This window comes from Poecilia mexicana, unplaced genomic scaffold (genome assembly GCF_051168715.1).
Source record: "Poecilia mexicana isolate PSO_F unplaced genomic scaffold, ASM5116871v1 scaffold_16, whole genome shotgun sequence".
Taxonomy (NCBI): Eukaryota; Metazoa; Chordata; class Actinopteri; order Cyprinodontiformes; family Poeciliidae; genus Poecilia; species Poecilia mexicana.
In genome coordinates, this window is record NW_028263385.1 from 24256110 (window position 1) to 24271795 (window position 15686).

At 39.1% G+C, this 15686-nt stretch overlaps 2 protein-coding genes and 1 pseudogene across 4 annotated transcripts; 1 reads left to right on the plus strand and 2 right to left on the minus strand.

Moving 5' to 3' along the window:
* Window positions 1-624: 624 nt before the first annotated feature.
* On the plus strand, window positions 625-2219 carry LOC106919056 (actin-binding Rho-activating protein). Its single transcript, XM_014989204.2, has one exon. It carries the CDS (start codon window positions 727-729, stop codon window positions 1252-1254), a length of 528 nt encoding a protein of 175 aa, XP_014844690.2. The 5' UTR covers window positions 625-726; the 3' UTR covers window positions 1255-2219.
* Window positions 2220-3167: 948 nt separating this feature from the next.
* On the minus strand, window positions 3168-6433 carry hint3 (histidine triad nucleotide binding protein 3). 2 transcript variants are annotated; one of them, XM_088013721.1, is made up of 5 exons: window positions 6138-6433; window positions 5057-5174; window positions 4914-4983; window positions 4665-4791; window positions 3168-4188 (listed from the first exon to the last, which is right to left on the minus strand). In XM_088013721.1, exons 1-5 carry the CDS (start codon window positions 6204-6206, stop codon window positions 4141-4143), a joined length of 432 nt encoding a protein of 143 aa, XP_087869847.1. In that variant the 5' UTR covers window positions 6207-6433; the 3' UTR covers window positions 3168-4140. The 2 variants fall into 2 exon arrangements, with proteins under 2 accessions (XP_087869847.1, XP_014844691.2); XM_014989205.2 differs by having other exon boundaries at window positions 6066-6433.
* A 3063-nt stretch (window positions 6434-9496) lies between these two features.
* Window positions 9497-11236, minus strand: LOC106919052 (nuclear receptor coactivator 7-like; annotated as a pseudogene). Its single transcript, XR_015765700.1, has 4 exons — window positions 11083-11236; window positions 10915-11010; window positions 10593-10667; window positions 9497-10484 (listed from the first exon to the last, which is right to left on the minus strand). The product of XR_015765700.1 is annotated as a nuclear receptor coactivator 7-like (transcript).
* Window positions 11237-15686: the final 4450 nt, after the last annotated feature.

A 15686-nucleotide genomic window follows, 5' to 3' on the forward strand; every position in this document is an offset into this window, starting at 1 on the left:
GAAAGGTTAACAAAGCAATTATTGGTTAAAAAAAGGGGGAAGTACGATCAGTCAATGATTATAATGCGTTGTAGATTTTCTTCTACTAGATTATCTTGCATTACATTTTATTACTGTGTCCCGTGAAACTGGACAGATTGCTACTTCGGTGGTAATTAGCATTAAAATTTTGATACGAAAAATATTAATAATAAAAGACTCATTTTTCTCTCAATGAATGTCATTTAACCAGATTCCCATAATTTTAGCTTAAAGATTTTTTTTGCCTTCTATTTGGATAGAAGACAAATAGATATCATCTATTTATACGGCCAATGTATAAATAGATAATAGCAGGATAATTGCAGATTTATACTCTAGATTTTAATATGCACGCACAAATTCAGATGTCTTCATACTTTTATTATACATACATTTATTTAGTACTTGGTAGCATTGCATAGACCTTATGCCATGTTTATCCTTCCACAACCTTCTCACAATAGTTTGCTGCACCCATTCATTTTGACACAACTGGTGTAGCTGAGTCAGGTTACACCAGCTATTATCACAGCTATTATCACACACACACTTTTCAACACTGTCCACAAATTTTCTTGAGATCAGAGCTTTGTGATGGAAACATCAAAATATTGCCTCTCTTCTTCCTAAGCCACTTTGTACTTAGTTTCACTATGCATTGCAAAGTCCTTTTCTTCTTGTATTCAGAAATGAGGGGAGTGAATAATGGGGACCAACAGCCAGGGGAGCAACTTTAAACCCGAGGTCGACCTCAACGCTCCCGCTCGGAGTGACGATGACAGAGCGACGCCCAACGTTTCTGTCAAAGGCCTCAAGGAAAACTGGCAGAAGTGGTCCAGTGAGCACCAGGAGAGCCAGAAGCTCAACCCCTTCAGCCATGACACCAGGCAGACTGTGGTGGCCCTTCACAGGGGACAGGATGATTACGGGAGACCCCAACAGGGGTCCCTGACTGAGAAACGTGGGAAGGAGGCTCACACACACATCGGCAGGGAGGTCCAGAAGCTGTGCGAGGTGATAAGGGACATCGGGCAGCACGACGGGGACCGACGTGAGGGCCACAGGAAAGGGATCACGGTTGAATTCGGGAAGCTTTTTGAGCATTATGTGGCCATCTCCAATACGCTGGTGGGAATTCTTTTACGGGCCAGAAAACAGGGACTGGTGGACTTCGAGGGAGAGATGCTGTGGCAAGGAAAGGACGACCATGTAGTAATCACTTTGTTGGAATAAGCACATAATGGGATTTTGCTGATGCCTTGATTCATGTTGAGAAAGAATGACTTCAAAAAAAAAATACAACCACAAAATCAAATCCTTTACTACCCCTGATTTTTATTAAAAAGTTGTTTTAGATCAGCACAGAGTGAAAACACAAGCAGGGAGAATTATCATCAACATTTCCAACATAATTTCAAGAGAACAAGACAGTATTTCTGTTCACATCCATAAAGGATTACTAGTCTCAACAGCAGTTTGGTCTAGTTGGGTCTGGACTTGGACTAGGCTATTCAAAAGTCTTGATGTTTTGTTTTTTTTCTTCTCTTCCAGCCATCCGGTTGTAGATTTACTGCATAGTCCTGTTAAATACTCAGTTTGAGCCAAACTTTGTTAGAAATCTAATCTTACATTTGACTCTATATTACTACAACGTAGATGTGAATTCATGGCCAATTCAGTGTAAGGGTGCATTGGCCTCCAGAAAAGGCCCAACTTGTCACCCGTCTGCCACAGGGCTTGACAATTAGAATGAGATTTCCTCTCTAAAAGAACCGAGTCCCCATTACTGTATTCTACTGTACTACATTTGGCGATTGAAAACAACTTTGTTGTTAAATAATCCACTCTTCAAGATGTTGCTTGCTGCTGTAAGCCTATAAATGTATGAAAAGAACCACACAAACCCGGCCACACTGAAGTCCACGGCTTTATGATGCACTGAAAGTACATGAGCGAGTATCTAAAGTCAGAGGGGTAGATGGGCCTGAACCAAAGGAGAACACAAAGCCTGCCGCTGACAGACAATCTGGTGCTATAAGATGAACCTGATCCGACTTGGACCAGAGCCTCGCACTACGCGTTTATAACAGAGGTGCTTTGTAGTTGCTTTGTCATGATGATTAGTTTTGTTGGGTTTTTTTTGGTACCTTAACCACACTAAGATGTACAGTGAAATAAAAGCACTACTTTAAAAATGTGACACCAGCGAATTTGACTTTATTTAAGAAACCGTACAAATATGGTCAAATGTTCCGAGACTGACTGAAATGTAAATCAATACTGATTCATCGTCGTCTAGAACTTTTCTGCCAGCTACTGTATCTCTATATCGATATGAAATTCAGAACTTTTAAAGGCTTTCATCAAGAAATACATCAAGTTTATAAAGCGCCAATAGATTCACACTGAGATAAAAGTAGGAGGACTTTGTGTGCCAAAGTTAACCTTACGCCCCAATCTTCTGTAGCTTAATCCTTGTATTCCCTGCAGAACGTAACTTGGTCATTCCTGTCCTACTTTACATCAGAGCAGCAGCCAAACTGCTGTCCACTTCCGTTCCTGAAACGAGTTGTGCTCTGGTGGCAACTTGATCCCTTAGACTTTTAACAATTTGGGTGGAATCTTATTAGCAGCACTATCCTTGCCTTTTTGTGATGCAAAGCGATTTGAGAACACATATTTTCCATCCTGTCCACATAGCGCAAACATCTAAATTGATGTTGGAATGTCAGTTTGTATCAGGGCTACATCATAGAGTAAAACAGGCTTTTATGAATTAAGTTAAACATAATTCATTTTGTACTGAGTTGAGTGATCATTCCTCACGGCAACGTAAAATCAATGCAAAGTGTTCCCGTAAAGACTCACGCAATAACGTTTGTGAAAAAAATAAATAAAATAAAAAATAAATTATCCATCTCAAAACTTTTGGCCACAATTGGACGCACTTTTAAGTTATAAAATCATGCAATTCAATAAACATTTTCAAGACATGATCAACCAGTATGTACACATCAGGGAAACGTTTGACAATAGAGGCCATAGGATGATGAGTTAGATGACTTCAGATCCTCAAAGCTCCGACTGGCTGATTGGGTTGAGTTACAAGAAAGAAGGAGGACTAATGAAGACCACAAACAACCCGCTAGAAGCAACATTGTTTATTCTAAATTAATAATTAAAAGTGCATATTGGTTGTTCACATTCAGTTCATACACAGCAGAAAATGATGACAATGCCCTGACATTTGATAAAACTGATTAAAGATGGATGGCTCCTGAATTAAATGCTTCAAAACTGATTCTATCAGGTGGATAGAATCACACACTTACAAAAAAAAAGTCTGCCATAAAATTAGTGTTGTTGCTTTTTAATTTTGAATTATGTGTATTCTGTAAATATGGTTTTGTTTGAGGTAAAGCAGACTTTTACGAACTGGTAGCCAGTATTGATGTACATCTTTTGTGTATACTAAGCAATATATATATATATATATATATATATATATATATATATATATATATATATATATTACACATTGCAATCATTTAAGTATTTTCAGTACATCAACTGTGTTGCAGTGCTTGTTATGATCATGTTGTACAGTACCTCAACAATCAAAGTAATGTTTTGAGGATTACACATGTAAATCAGGCGGTATAGCTCATATATTCAGTGGATAAATGTTCAATTAATTTATTTTTTTTCACATGCATAACCTCAGCTTTACATTGCAGGCCCTCTGAAATGACAGAAAAACAAACAAATTCCGTGGACTTTGATCAGTTTTGTTCTACGGCTGCGTTTTAAAATCAAACCATCTTTCAGTTTTGATCAAATCAGATAAATGCTAATTGGTCCCTAGCCATTGGTTTTTTTCTAAGATGAGAGCTTCGATACCCCACTCTTCCTGCGACATCTTTCTGGCACATTGTGAAGAAACCAAGAAATACTTTGTCCTACAGGACATCACACATGTTTAAAATAAAACACCGTCCTTAACTTTTGTCAAACAAGAAAGAACAACAGATCCCGTATCATCCAACATGGCAGCTTACAGGAAGGACGACTGAGGCCACTTTATGAAAATTCACTGAAGAAAATAAATGGATCCGGAGTTCAATGTGTCTCTTCTTTAGAGTTGAGAAGCTCAACCAGCTGATCTGCCTGCAAAACATTTGACAATGAAAAAAGATGTTAGCTATTCAGGAGGTTTTTTTCTTCTTCTTTGTTCTTACCCATCATGTATAAAGAATAGTGACAGCTACACTCCAGATACCAACAAATGCTGCACCTCACCTACTACACACTCATACACTCTAAATGCAAATAACTCTGTGATGCAATATATGCAAATAAAAAAAACAACTAATGACCAGATTGTCTTCCTATAATTGTAATGCTAAAAAAGTTAGGCTACCTACTCTAAATCTATAGGGTACCATCAGTAATTAAATAAGATATCGAGGATTTGACAGAAGAAAATTAACATACCAAAGAGAGAGAAAAGAGTTGGGATTATTCTTGTTTCCATTTAAAATAAAAACAGCAACAAATACATATTCGATATCTCTGATGACAGAAGCCCTGGGTAAACCACTTATTTTTCACAAACCTAAATTCAAAGTTTTTCTAAAACTTACCGTGACAAACCAGTAGGAGTTGAGTCTGTAGACGAGGCGCGACATGAAGCCCATTTGACTGACTGGTGCCAGAACATGAAGGTGTAAATGTGTGACGGAACAGAACGGTGGCCAATGGAAGCCGAACCTGCACAGGAAACACGTGAAGTATTTACTGCTGCATCTGCTGCACGTAATACATCAATATACGTCACGCTTCAAAAGACAATCCTCTAAATTTACTGGCGCGCCATACTGAATGTTGCTAACCTGACATCAGTGAGATCGGTCACATTGTGTTTTTGCAAAACATCCTTCCCGACGTCAACCATTTGCTTCACTAGAAACAACAGGAGAAGAATTTAGCTTGTTGAAAGTATATACAGATAAAAAACATGAATGAGTGGCCTTACCTAAAGGCACATGTTGTATGTTGAGTGATTTACAGTTTCCAACATGTTTGGTTGGGACAACCAGGTAATGATGTGGAGCTCCGGGTTTAATGTCCCTGAAGCAGCAAATATCTTCATCCTGCAACATATTTATTTCACAAAAACCTGAAATTACCGCTCTGTGGTTTATAATCAGCCACATGCAGCTCCGTGTCCACATGAGGCTGGTTGCTTTGAAGGCTAGAAATATTCGCAAATGTACAGATTTCGATGGAAGTACATTTACATGTCTGGATAAGAATTTTAAAAAAAGAAAATCCAGCGTGGAAAATGTAATTTCCTAAAGCTTTTAAATGTTCAATGTGTATTCATCCTTCATCATTCTACTTATTTATCATCGCTTTAAGCAATTTCAGCCTTAGAGATCAATGAATGATATTCTCTTCTATTGTTCCTCCACATGATCATCAATTCATTAACCTAGAATTCAGCTTTACAATAATACGATCCCTTATCTATCCATCTGCAGTCAGATAATCATCACTGCATCCATTATTCAATCCATTAGTCCATTATCCAGCAATCTGTATCCCTGTTCATCCATTATCCACCCATCCATCGTTCATCTTCTGCTTAAAACTAACAGTGACTCTGTCTTTGTGTACTCAGTCTAAAAGATCCTGAGAATTCTGAACATTTGAGTCAAGAAAATAGTGAAATTTCACTACAGCCTTTCACTGCGTGAAATTTCGACATGAAACAAGTGCAGGAACCCTGATTTGACCAGAGGAGATGCGAGACACACCTTACCCACATGACGGACCATTAGCACAACAACTACAGCACTATAGGCTCACTGCTCTGCAAGATATATTCGACTATAATATCTAAAAGGAAGCTTAAATATCAGCCACGTCTTCCCTGCCCAAGTCTGATAGAGCTAAATCTGTTGCTATGAGAGTCTAACAAAAACAAGCTAAAGCTAGCTGACTGACATCCACAAATAAGACAAGAAGAAAAAGATTCTCACTCTGTGGAGAAGCTCTGTGTCCATTTCATTGTTTACAATCCTGCAGAAAATACACTTCTTGTCGTAACCCACCGCTGGTACACTGCTGTCTTTGTCTGTGCCAGTTGGAACAGGTTGCGAAGAAGTCTGACCCTCGGCCATTGCTGGGCAACATGAATTGTCAATACCAAGACCAGGAAAGTCGATCCCAGATGTTCGATTCTGGATTCAGCCTCCGTTTTTTATGTACATGTAAATATACTTATTCTAGCGCAATAGCGTCTTAACTTAACCGTAACCTAAAAGTTTAACAAGAATGACAAATAATTGAATTATGTATATTTTTATCCTCTCCCCAGATGTGAACAGGAACAGAACGTTGACAGGATTTCCGCTGCGCATGCGCGACTGGGAAAACTGAACGGGGAAAGTGATTTTATAGGTCTACGTATAGACCTGAATAATTAAACTATTACAAAGCAAACCTCTAAAATATTGTTTAATGTTGGCCCTTGCCTCTCTATTTTTATATCCTTGTCTATAAAAGAAGTAAATATATATATATATATATATATATATATATATATATATATATATATATATATATATATATATATATATATATATATATATATATATATATATATATATATATATATATATATATATATATATAATAAGCACATTTAAACTGGGACAATCAACAGCGGTTCCTTTTGATATTAGATCTTAGTCTCAAAAGAGGCAAATGGCATTACTTATTTTGGAAATCAGAAATATGTTTGAAGTTAAAATCAATGATGCTGGAAAATTATTTAGTTGCACTTTGTCGCTACAACTTTGATGTTAACATACAATTTACTACTTCATAAATCTATTATAACTAACCCTCCACTGGTGGCATGACTTTATGACGTCTTGAAAATATTTAGACATTCTCAAAACGCTTCATTTCCCTGCGGTTCCTGCGCACATACGTCCCCCAGGTGGCCACAGACGGTTTAACAGCCAGATACATGGCTAAAGCTATCAAAATCAAAATGCTCACGATACAAAATGACTCTTTGTTTTCTCTTTATTTTATCTTACTATTGTTTGAGATATGTCTGTTTCTTTTTCTGTCTGCAACTAATTTCTTCACCAGGTAAAAAAAACAAAAAAAACCCTCACATCTAAATCTGCCTGGGGTTATGAATAGCCCTTGTTCTGCTGTAGAGAGACTCAATTCCATACCAACTTTATTTATAAAGCACTTTATACACCGACAGGATTTTATTGTATTTTATGAGTGTGCTGTACACATTCATTAAATACAATGCAATTATTAAAATATAAAAGATCAAATATCAAATACATATTAATATACAGACACAATAAAACAAAGTGAAATATCTCAGATTGTGCCAAAAGTCAAGAAAAAAAAGATGGGTCTTAAGAAGGGACTTAAAAACAGCGAGTGAAGAAGCCTGGCTTACGCCCAAGCGAAGATGATTCCATAGCTTGGGAGCCGCCACAGAGAAAGCACGGTCCCCTCTGAGCTTGCACGTTGTCTTTGGCACCTTCAGAAGCAACTGATCAGCTGGCCTGAGGGAACGGGAGGCTGTGTAAGAATGTAACAGCTCAGACAGATAGGGAAGGGCGAGGCCATTGAGATACTTCTTCTAATCATTTTGTTTTCCCGTAAGTAGGCTCGAGGACTGAAACAGGATATCACTGCTTTCCCACATTGTTGCGTTGTTGTATATTTAGTGTTTAACGGGAGAAATAAAACCCCGAAGTTGCTCCACGGTGGACGGGTTGGTCACAGTGTTGCCTTGCAGCCGGAAGCTTCTGGGTTCAAATCCTTCACTCATGAAGAACATGCAACTTCTTCATGAAGTTGCACGTTCCTCTGTGTATTTCTAGCTTCTCATCCAGTTTCCTCATACACTACAAAAACATGACTGTTAGATCAGCTGGTTACTCTGTGCATCCACTGTTTTGTCCAGAGTTTCCTTGTGATGAACTGGCAACCTGGACAACCGGGAATAGACAAAGGATGGATGAACAAACCCCGGAGTGTTCCTGCCAGAACAGACAAGAAGGCAAAGAGAGAGAGAGAAAAAATAGAGGGACACTCCTTGAAAGCAATAAATGATGCATCTGTCAAGTCTTGTCTTTCATTTTCTGAGGGCAACATCATTGATGACTTAACATTAACCTCGCTTGATTCATGGAGATGTTCGAGTTCTGGCGTGATTTATGAACAGACAGTTGTATATTGTGGATTCGCTCACAAAAGCAGGGGGTCAGAGTGGAAAACTTGATCATAGGTGCATTTTGGGAAGTTAATTGTCTCAGTGGTAACATTTTGATGTGGTTCAGGGTTTTTCTGCATGGTCTTAAAACAAATAAAAGTATATTTTAATTATCTCCATTTAGGGCTGTAAAAGTAAAAGTCTTAAATAAACCAATAACTACTGTATGAGTGATCGGGCACTTCAATTTATTTCTTGCATTGTGTTACATTTGCTCATCCATTGGTTTTAGAGGCAAACTAAAACCCAATAGCTTTTTAAAAGCTTAACAGAGACTCCTTCATTTATCTTGTATAATTTATCTAAGTCTACAATCTTTAATTGCCTTAAAGATTCTTGAATGTTACTCACTGAAACTATCAGAAACCCTATGATCTTTCCCAATAGAGCACAACCAAAACAATGTTATGTTTTTACATAGAACTAACCCTAATGTCTTTTTTCAAAAAAATAAAATAAAATTTGAAATTTATTTGCCGGATATTATTGGTTGGTCATGTTACATACTCATGTTACACAGAAAAATAGAAACTATAAGTTTAAAATGTGAAAAGAAAGCATGCGGTGCATTCTGAAATATGATATGATTTCCTTAACTGAGCTGTTATTATTATTATTATTATTATTATTATTATTATTATTATTATTATTATTATTATTATTTCCTTGGCTGAAATGTTGCAAACATTTCTGAGTGGAATGATTTATTTTAGAAAAAAGGAGAGTTTTACAAAGAAATTGTGATGCTAAACCGCCTTTGACCAGCAGGGGAGGCTTATGTACAAGCAAATTAGCTTTGAGAAACAGATCCTTTTTGCATAATAATTGGCTGAAAAAAATGTAAAAAATAAGTTTTTATCACTACATTTCTTTCATATTCAGACCCCAAAGTTGATTCCAGATGCAGAGTTCTCCTGCCCAAACATCTGAGCTCAACGGGACACAAACACACATCCTGCTACAGGTTTCTGTCCTGCTTTATAAAATCTGCAGTGCAAACTTGCAAATATAAGTGACATTCTGTCTTTTGGTTCCATTTTAATTTGCTTCCTCTGTCCATTACACTTTGGCAGTTCAAAGCTGCAGTGATGCGCATCACAACTTCTATGTTGTATTGTTTTAGTTGAGGTATGATGGTAAAAAAAAAGCCAATGATTCACTTAGCCTTAACAGTAAATAGAAGATTTTTCATTTATTTAAAATTTAACAGTGACAGTGTGAGCACCACCTCATCAGACATGCAAACATTCAAGTAAAACCAACCAGAAACACACTCAAAAGAACTTGCGTGCTTAAGAGCATTTAAAAAAAATTGATATATTCATATATTTAAATATTAAAACATTGCAAAAATGTGCAAAATACATATTTCCCTTAATGGAATCCTTGCATGAACAAAGAGCGTTTAAGAGAAGAGCAGTGGCCGTTAACTCGTAAGTTTTGTTTTCTCATAAATGCCGCAGGCTCTTATCATTACAGTTTGATTGCGTGTGTGTGTGTGTTTTTTTTTCTGGTTCCCCAGCCTCTGCAGTTGCTTAAGATGCACAGATTAAGGTCTTCTCCTATTACAGTGTCTGCACCATAAAATAATTTATTTCACTTACGAACACAAGCAAATACGGGCAACTGTTCCCCCTGTAAGTGCATTTTAAACCTACGAGTAATGAAGTCATTCCCATAAAGTAAAAATGAATATAAAACACTGAAAGACTTTTTCATAAGACATCTCGACACAATCAAAGCTGGCAGGACAAAGCTTTTAACGGCTCCTTCACCAGCTTCACAATGAGCTCTTCGTGTTCCCTCTTGTCTCCAGGAGTCGCATTTCAACCGACCAGAATGCAAAACTCGCAGAACCAGTCTGCAGAACCCGTCTCATAGGCGTTGTGCAGCATGTGGGATGCTCTCATGCAGGTGCAGTGGAGAGAGCTGATGCTCCACTCTGGTTGGGTTTCGAGGCGTCGCAGCCTCAGAGAAGAAACCTCGTTTGCTTGACGTTGCAATTCAGTTGTGCACGGTCCAAACTTCGACGTCCAGAACAGTGAAGTCCTCGTGCGTGGACAGAGGAGCGTTGTGGACGGTGTGACAGGAGATGCTTGCACCACGGTACAAATCTGCATCCAACCAGAGGGCAAATCCGCCTCTAAAAAAGAGAGAAAACATAAACATTTAGAAGAAGAATTTTTGAAATATATTGCCACACATTTATTAAGATTTGCCAGCTGGAGACCCAAACAGGAACTGAGCCTACCCCTCCTCCACCAATCTGCAGAGATTCCCAGCTGCTGCTCACAAAGTAGGAGTCCTCTCCGTTACACCTGTATTGCTGAAGAAAACACAAATAAAAGATATTAAAATTTTTAGCTTTGAACTGTTTTTATGTCCTTCTTCAACCTTTGGCTTACATCGATAAAATAATCTGTGTCAATCCAATTAGTAGTATTAGCCTCATGTATTTCTGTTTCTCTAACAGGTTCGTGTTAAGAATGACTGTTCAAAGTGTGAACTTTAATCATTACTAATGCTACATTCAGAGACGTCTCTGAAAATAAAATCCCCCCACAACCTCCCACCTGGAAATCAGGACCGAAGCTGAACAAGAAGGTCTCTCCTGCGTCGTAGAAATATTTACTGACTCTGAACGGATCTGAACAAAAAGCCCCAAACACCTGAAAACAACAACATCAGTTTGTTAGTCAACGTTTTGGCTTGTTGGGAACCTGCGAGACCCAGACGCAAACCTTTTTGAACATGTCTTTGACGAGCAGCAGGACGGGGCTGTCCAGGTTAGCCGTGTTCCTGTAGAGCGTCTGCAGGCTTGTCCCGTGGATGGCGGTGCTGTGCACCAGTTGCCATGGATACCCCCTGGGTCTTTGGGGGCATGTGAGAAGCAAGCTGTGGGGAAACCATCAGTTCCTGACAAGACAACACCCTTGGACGTCTCACTGGGGGCCCGCCTCTCTAACAGGAGCACCGGGTTTACCTTGAGCAGGTGACATTCATCCACCCAGCAGCTGGCTGTGGTGTTTCAGGACAGGCCGTGTGTGTTCAGGCTCCAGGGCCTCATCGCTCTCCAGCTCGGGCCGCACCGAGCTGCACAAACTCAAGCTTCGCTTTGATCCCACCGCTGTGATGATCTGCGACGGGGATGCAGAAGGATGCAACAAGTTGCTAAAAATAAATGTAACTTCTTTTTCTTTTCTTTTTTTCCGTCTTACTTGTGTCTGTTCTTGTATGCGCTCATTTTGCTTTTGAAATGTCATCTCTATGTCTTTGAAGCGAACTGTGCAAAGTCTGTTTCGTAATGATTCCCACTCCCTTGAGCAAATAAAGTTAATCTCACTTCCACATGCAGCTCCACACAGTCACTGACAGCGTAAAGCATGCATATATTTCCCTTCCTTTTCCTGATAACTCTTTATTCCTCTGTGTTATCCTGAACTCTGTCGCTCCGCATGTGCTGTATGCCTTCTAAAAGCACCTGTCAACAATTTCTTTAAAAAAAAAAAGGGACCCTTTCACTTTCATTAGTGGGGAACTCAAGCTCCCTGGTGTGTTCTGCAAATGCTCGTTGATTTTAGTCCTGACGGGAAGGCTACGCCTGCTTCTGGGATTTGGAGAGAGGGAATACATGGGATGTCCATATAAGGAATGAGGAATTTCCCACAATGCCAGGAACAACACCCAGTGCTCCAGGCTTCTTCAAGTTACAGTAAAAGGGAGGGGAGGTCAGGTTTTCTCAAGAAACGCATGAGGATTTTGGAGAAGTACACCGAGCCTAGATTAGATCGTACCTTCCAGAGTTTTGCGGTTTTGAGCTTGTTGACGGAGTCCCTGAAGAGTTTACTGATGACAGCAAAGATGTTGTCCGCCGCAGGACGACGGCTGTCCTGCTGCTCTTTCCGGGTGTAGGTCTTCCTGCTGCCAGTTAGGTGGTTTTCTGGTGACCATTCCACAAAGAAGGTGTAGAGGTGGCTCAACCTGCGTGCAAAAATGCAAACATAATGAAAATTACTCGAGGAAAAGGGCATATTTGTTCTGTCGCTACAAAGACAGTGTTTGTTTGTGAGGCTTAAACAAATAACACGGCGCTTTTCCTGTTTTTACAGCCATTGGCCTTTTTGCATTTTGTCAATGTTGTAATATGTTGCATGCATTAGAGTAACACTTTGAGTGAAAGGAAAACTTGCATGGTTTTCGAGATTTACTTTTCTACAAATGAAATTCTTTAAAGTATTGCGTCTTTATGCTCAGCCACCCTCAGCCATCAGTTTCTGGAAACGTTCGCTACAATTTCAGCTGCAGGTCTGTGTCTCTATAGAGCTTCTCACATTTTCCTGACTTCTTCCTTGCAAAATAACTCAAGGCCAGTCAGATCAGATCAGCACATGAACAAACTTTGACATAAACCATTCTGCTGCAGCTCCAGCTACATGTTTAGGGTTGTGATCTTGCCCAAAGGTGAAACCCTGGATGAGCCTGAAGTTCTGGACAACTTTTTCAAAGTTTTTCCCCTTTATTTGGCTGAATTCATTTTCCTAATAATGCTAGCCTGCTACCCTGTCCCTGATAAAAGAAAAATGAAACAGCTTCCCACACTATGATGCTGCCTCTGTGTTGATAGTTGCATATATTCAAAAAGAAAAAAAAAATCACATGTTGATTCTACTTTCTTGGGAGTTCTGAAAGCAAATGATCGTGCAGGATTATATGTCAAGGCATCGAAGTAAAGCTGAATGCAAGTACACACTGCAGTAAAAAGGATCCTCTGAGTTCACTTCAAGAAAATGGCATTTTTCTCCTTAAGGCATCTATTTTATTATGTTTTTTGTAACAATTAAAAAGAAACGAATCAAAGAACCAAAGATCAGAATTCCTTTGCAACTTACTGAGTCTTCGTTAAAACCTGGGAAGAGTGAAATGCTTGTTGTGTTTGACATCAACCAGCACTGACGCCTAAATTTGAATCGGGACTTTTTGTTTTGGCTGTCAGAGACAAACTTATGTCATTTGTCCGCATGTCAAACATAAACATGAGCAACTCCTAAAAGGCTCCACTGTCTCTGTGACGAGGTTCAGTTTGGACACATGTAAATTTCTCACAATCTAAAGAAAACAGAACCTCGTTATTCAAAGTGAAGCGCAAAAAAAACGATCACATTTGTCACAGCTTTGTGATGTTTCTCTGTACTCACTCTCCGACGCTGTAGGTCACCCACATGACGACCGGAGCACTACATGGTCTAACTGAGGAGAACTGGTTGCTTTGAGAGCTGAGTTCTGACGAAATGGTTCCACCGTGACTTCACTCTGTCTGTGTCTTATCTTTGCAAAATCAATTTGCAAAGACCAAAAGCCCTCACTTTTATCAGCTGACATCTCCAAGCGGCTCACAGAGTGCGTGCAGGCCACACGGCCTGCACCAAAGGCAGCTGTCTGTCTGTCTGTCTGTCCTTAAGTTTGGCTGCAGCAAAGGTGCTCTACTTGTCTTCTCTGCTGCACCTCATCATCTCATCAGTATATCTATCTATCTATCTATCTATCTATCTATCTATCTATCTATCTATCTATCTATCTATCTATCTATCTATCTATCTATCTATCTATCTATCTATCTATCTATCTATCTATCTATCTATCTATCTATCTAATTGTTTTTCTTTTTTTAATTGAGAGCAAAACACAGTGCAGAAAGAAACCGGTTGCTTAGGGGACCAAGGTTTGGCGCAGATCTGTCACTCCATCTATTTTCAGCACGAGAATCTCATGCTGCTCATTTTTGGAAACATTTATCACCCACGAATCCACTTGTGCGTCTGCCCTGTAGTGGTTATAATTTTTCTATTACACTCGTCACTGGGGATTGGCAGCCGTAATTGTTGGGGATTTCTGAAGTTACATTACTTCAATATTTTTCACTTGTTCTCTTCCATATTCCTGAGAGCATAAATTTGGTTTTCCAAATGGGAATGACTCAGAAACATTTGACACATCTTAAAAGCATCAATTCCTCCAGGGTCTATTTCATCCTATAAACTCAACCCTTAGCGACAAAATGCTATCCGACCGTTAAACCAAGACTGCTTCCCCGTTCTGTGAGAATACCCAATGATTCCAGGAATCACTGGAAGCAGGAACAGCCCTTAGCCCTTTTAAATGAAATCACAGACATATAGAAGCCGTTAGTTATGTTGTAATTGAGAAGTGTGTCGGAACGCTTTGAAAGGTGCAATGATGTCAACTGTATGACGCCTAAATTACCAATGAACTACAACAACCTGAATAACCTTGACACAAACACCACTGGCTCAGTTTCCTCTCTCTGTCCTGTTTTATGCAGCGCTCAGTGTGAACACGTCTTCATCCTCCTGTACTTTGGTCCCATTTTAGTTTGCTTTGTCCATCCATTATCTTTGACGCATCTTGTCAGTTTTAGCAGTCAACAGAATGCGTCTCATTAGTTTTCAGAAAATAAAACAGCGAAAGTGCCACGTGTGAAGGAAACAGACCAGTAATACGCTGAAAAGAGTTAGCTTATTTATGTCCATTTTCAAAGGAAATAAAGAGATGCATGGAAATACATTAATATAATTTTAAACACTACAAAAAATGCACAAAATACGTTTTTCCTAAAAAAAAAAAAATTTCAAAGAACAAAGGATATTTAGGGAAATGGAGCAGAGACGACAGTTAACACCTGAGTTTTGCTTCCTCAAAAGTGCCTCGGGTTCTCATCGCTACAGTTTAATCGCGTGTGTGTGTGTGTGTCTAGGTGTGTGTCTTCACCTGTTTTATTTGGTTCTCACTTCCTGCTCTTCCAGAAGCAGACACACAGATTTAGATCATGTCCTATTAGCGTCTGCACCATGAGATGATGGAAACAAAAGCAAATGTGTCCATAGATTCCACTTGCAAACACATTTTGCTTTTATTTTTCAACCAAGTCAACTAAAAATACATAGACCGTGTTAAAAATTTGAAGCAGTAAAAGCTACCATCATCATCATCATCATTATTGTTGTTGTTAACATTGGTATTTCTTTCCCATAGAAATTGTACCTCCGTCAGGCTCTCTGTGCTTTCTGCGTATTTTTCCTGGACAGAGTCAACGAGAAATCTAATAAAATGTGTTTTCTTTGTTTTTCTTCGCCATAGGTAACATATCTGGCTGAGTGGCTCCATACTTAGTGATAGGTATTTTTCTCGAACCTACATAAAAGAACCACAGACAACATATATGAGTTTTCTGACCAAGCTTTTGCAAAAGGAAAAGACTCAGCAAACTGCTCCTCCAAGCCGTTCACCGAGCGTCCTAAAGACCTTTGGTTACAGCTTGTCTTTTATT

Bases quoted from the DNA above. Each gene is read 5' to 3' on its own strand.
- LOC106919056 (XM_014989204.2), top strand. From the start codon at position 727: ATGGGGACCAACAGCCAGGGGAGCAACTTTAAACCCGAGGTCGACCTC.
- hint3 (XM_014989205.2), bottom strand. From the start codon at position 6,206: ATGGCCGAGGGTCAGACTTCTTCGCAACCTGTTCCAACTGGCACAGAC. The intron at 4,792-4,913 runs GTTAGCAACATT...TTTCCTGTGCAG, and splicing joins ACCGATCTCACTGATGTCAG to GTTCGGCTTCCATTGGCCAC. The intron at 4,189-4,664 runs GTAAGTTTTAGA...AATGTTTTGCAG, and splicing joins ACTCCTACTGGTTTGTCACG to GCAGATCAGCTGGTTGAGCT.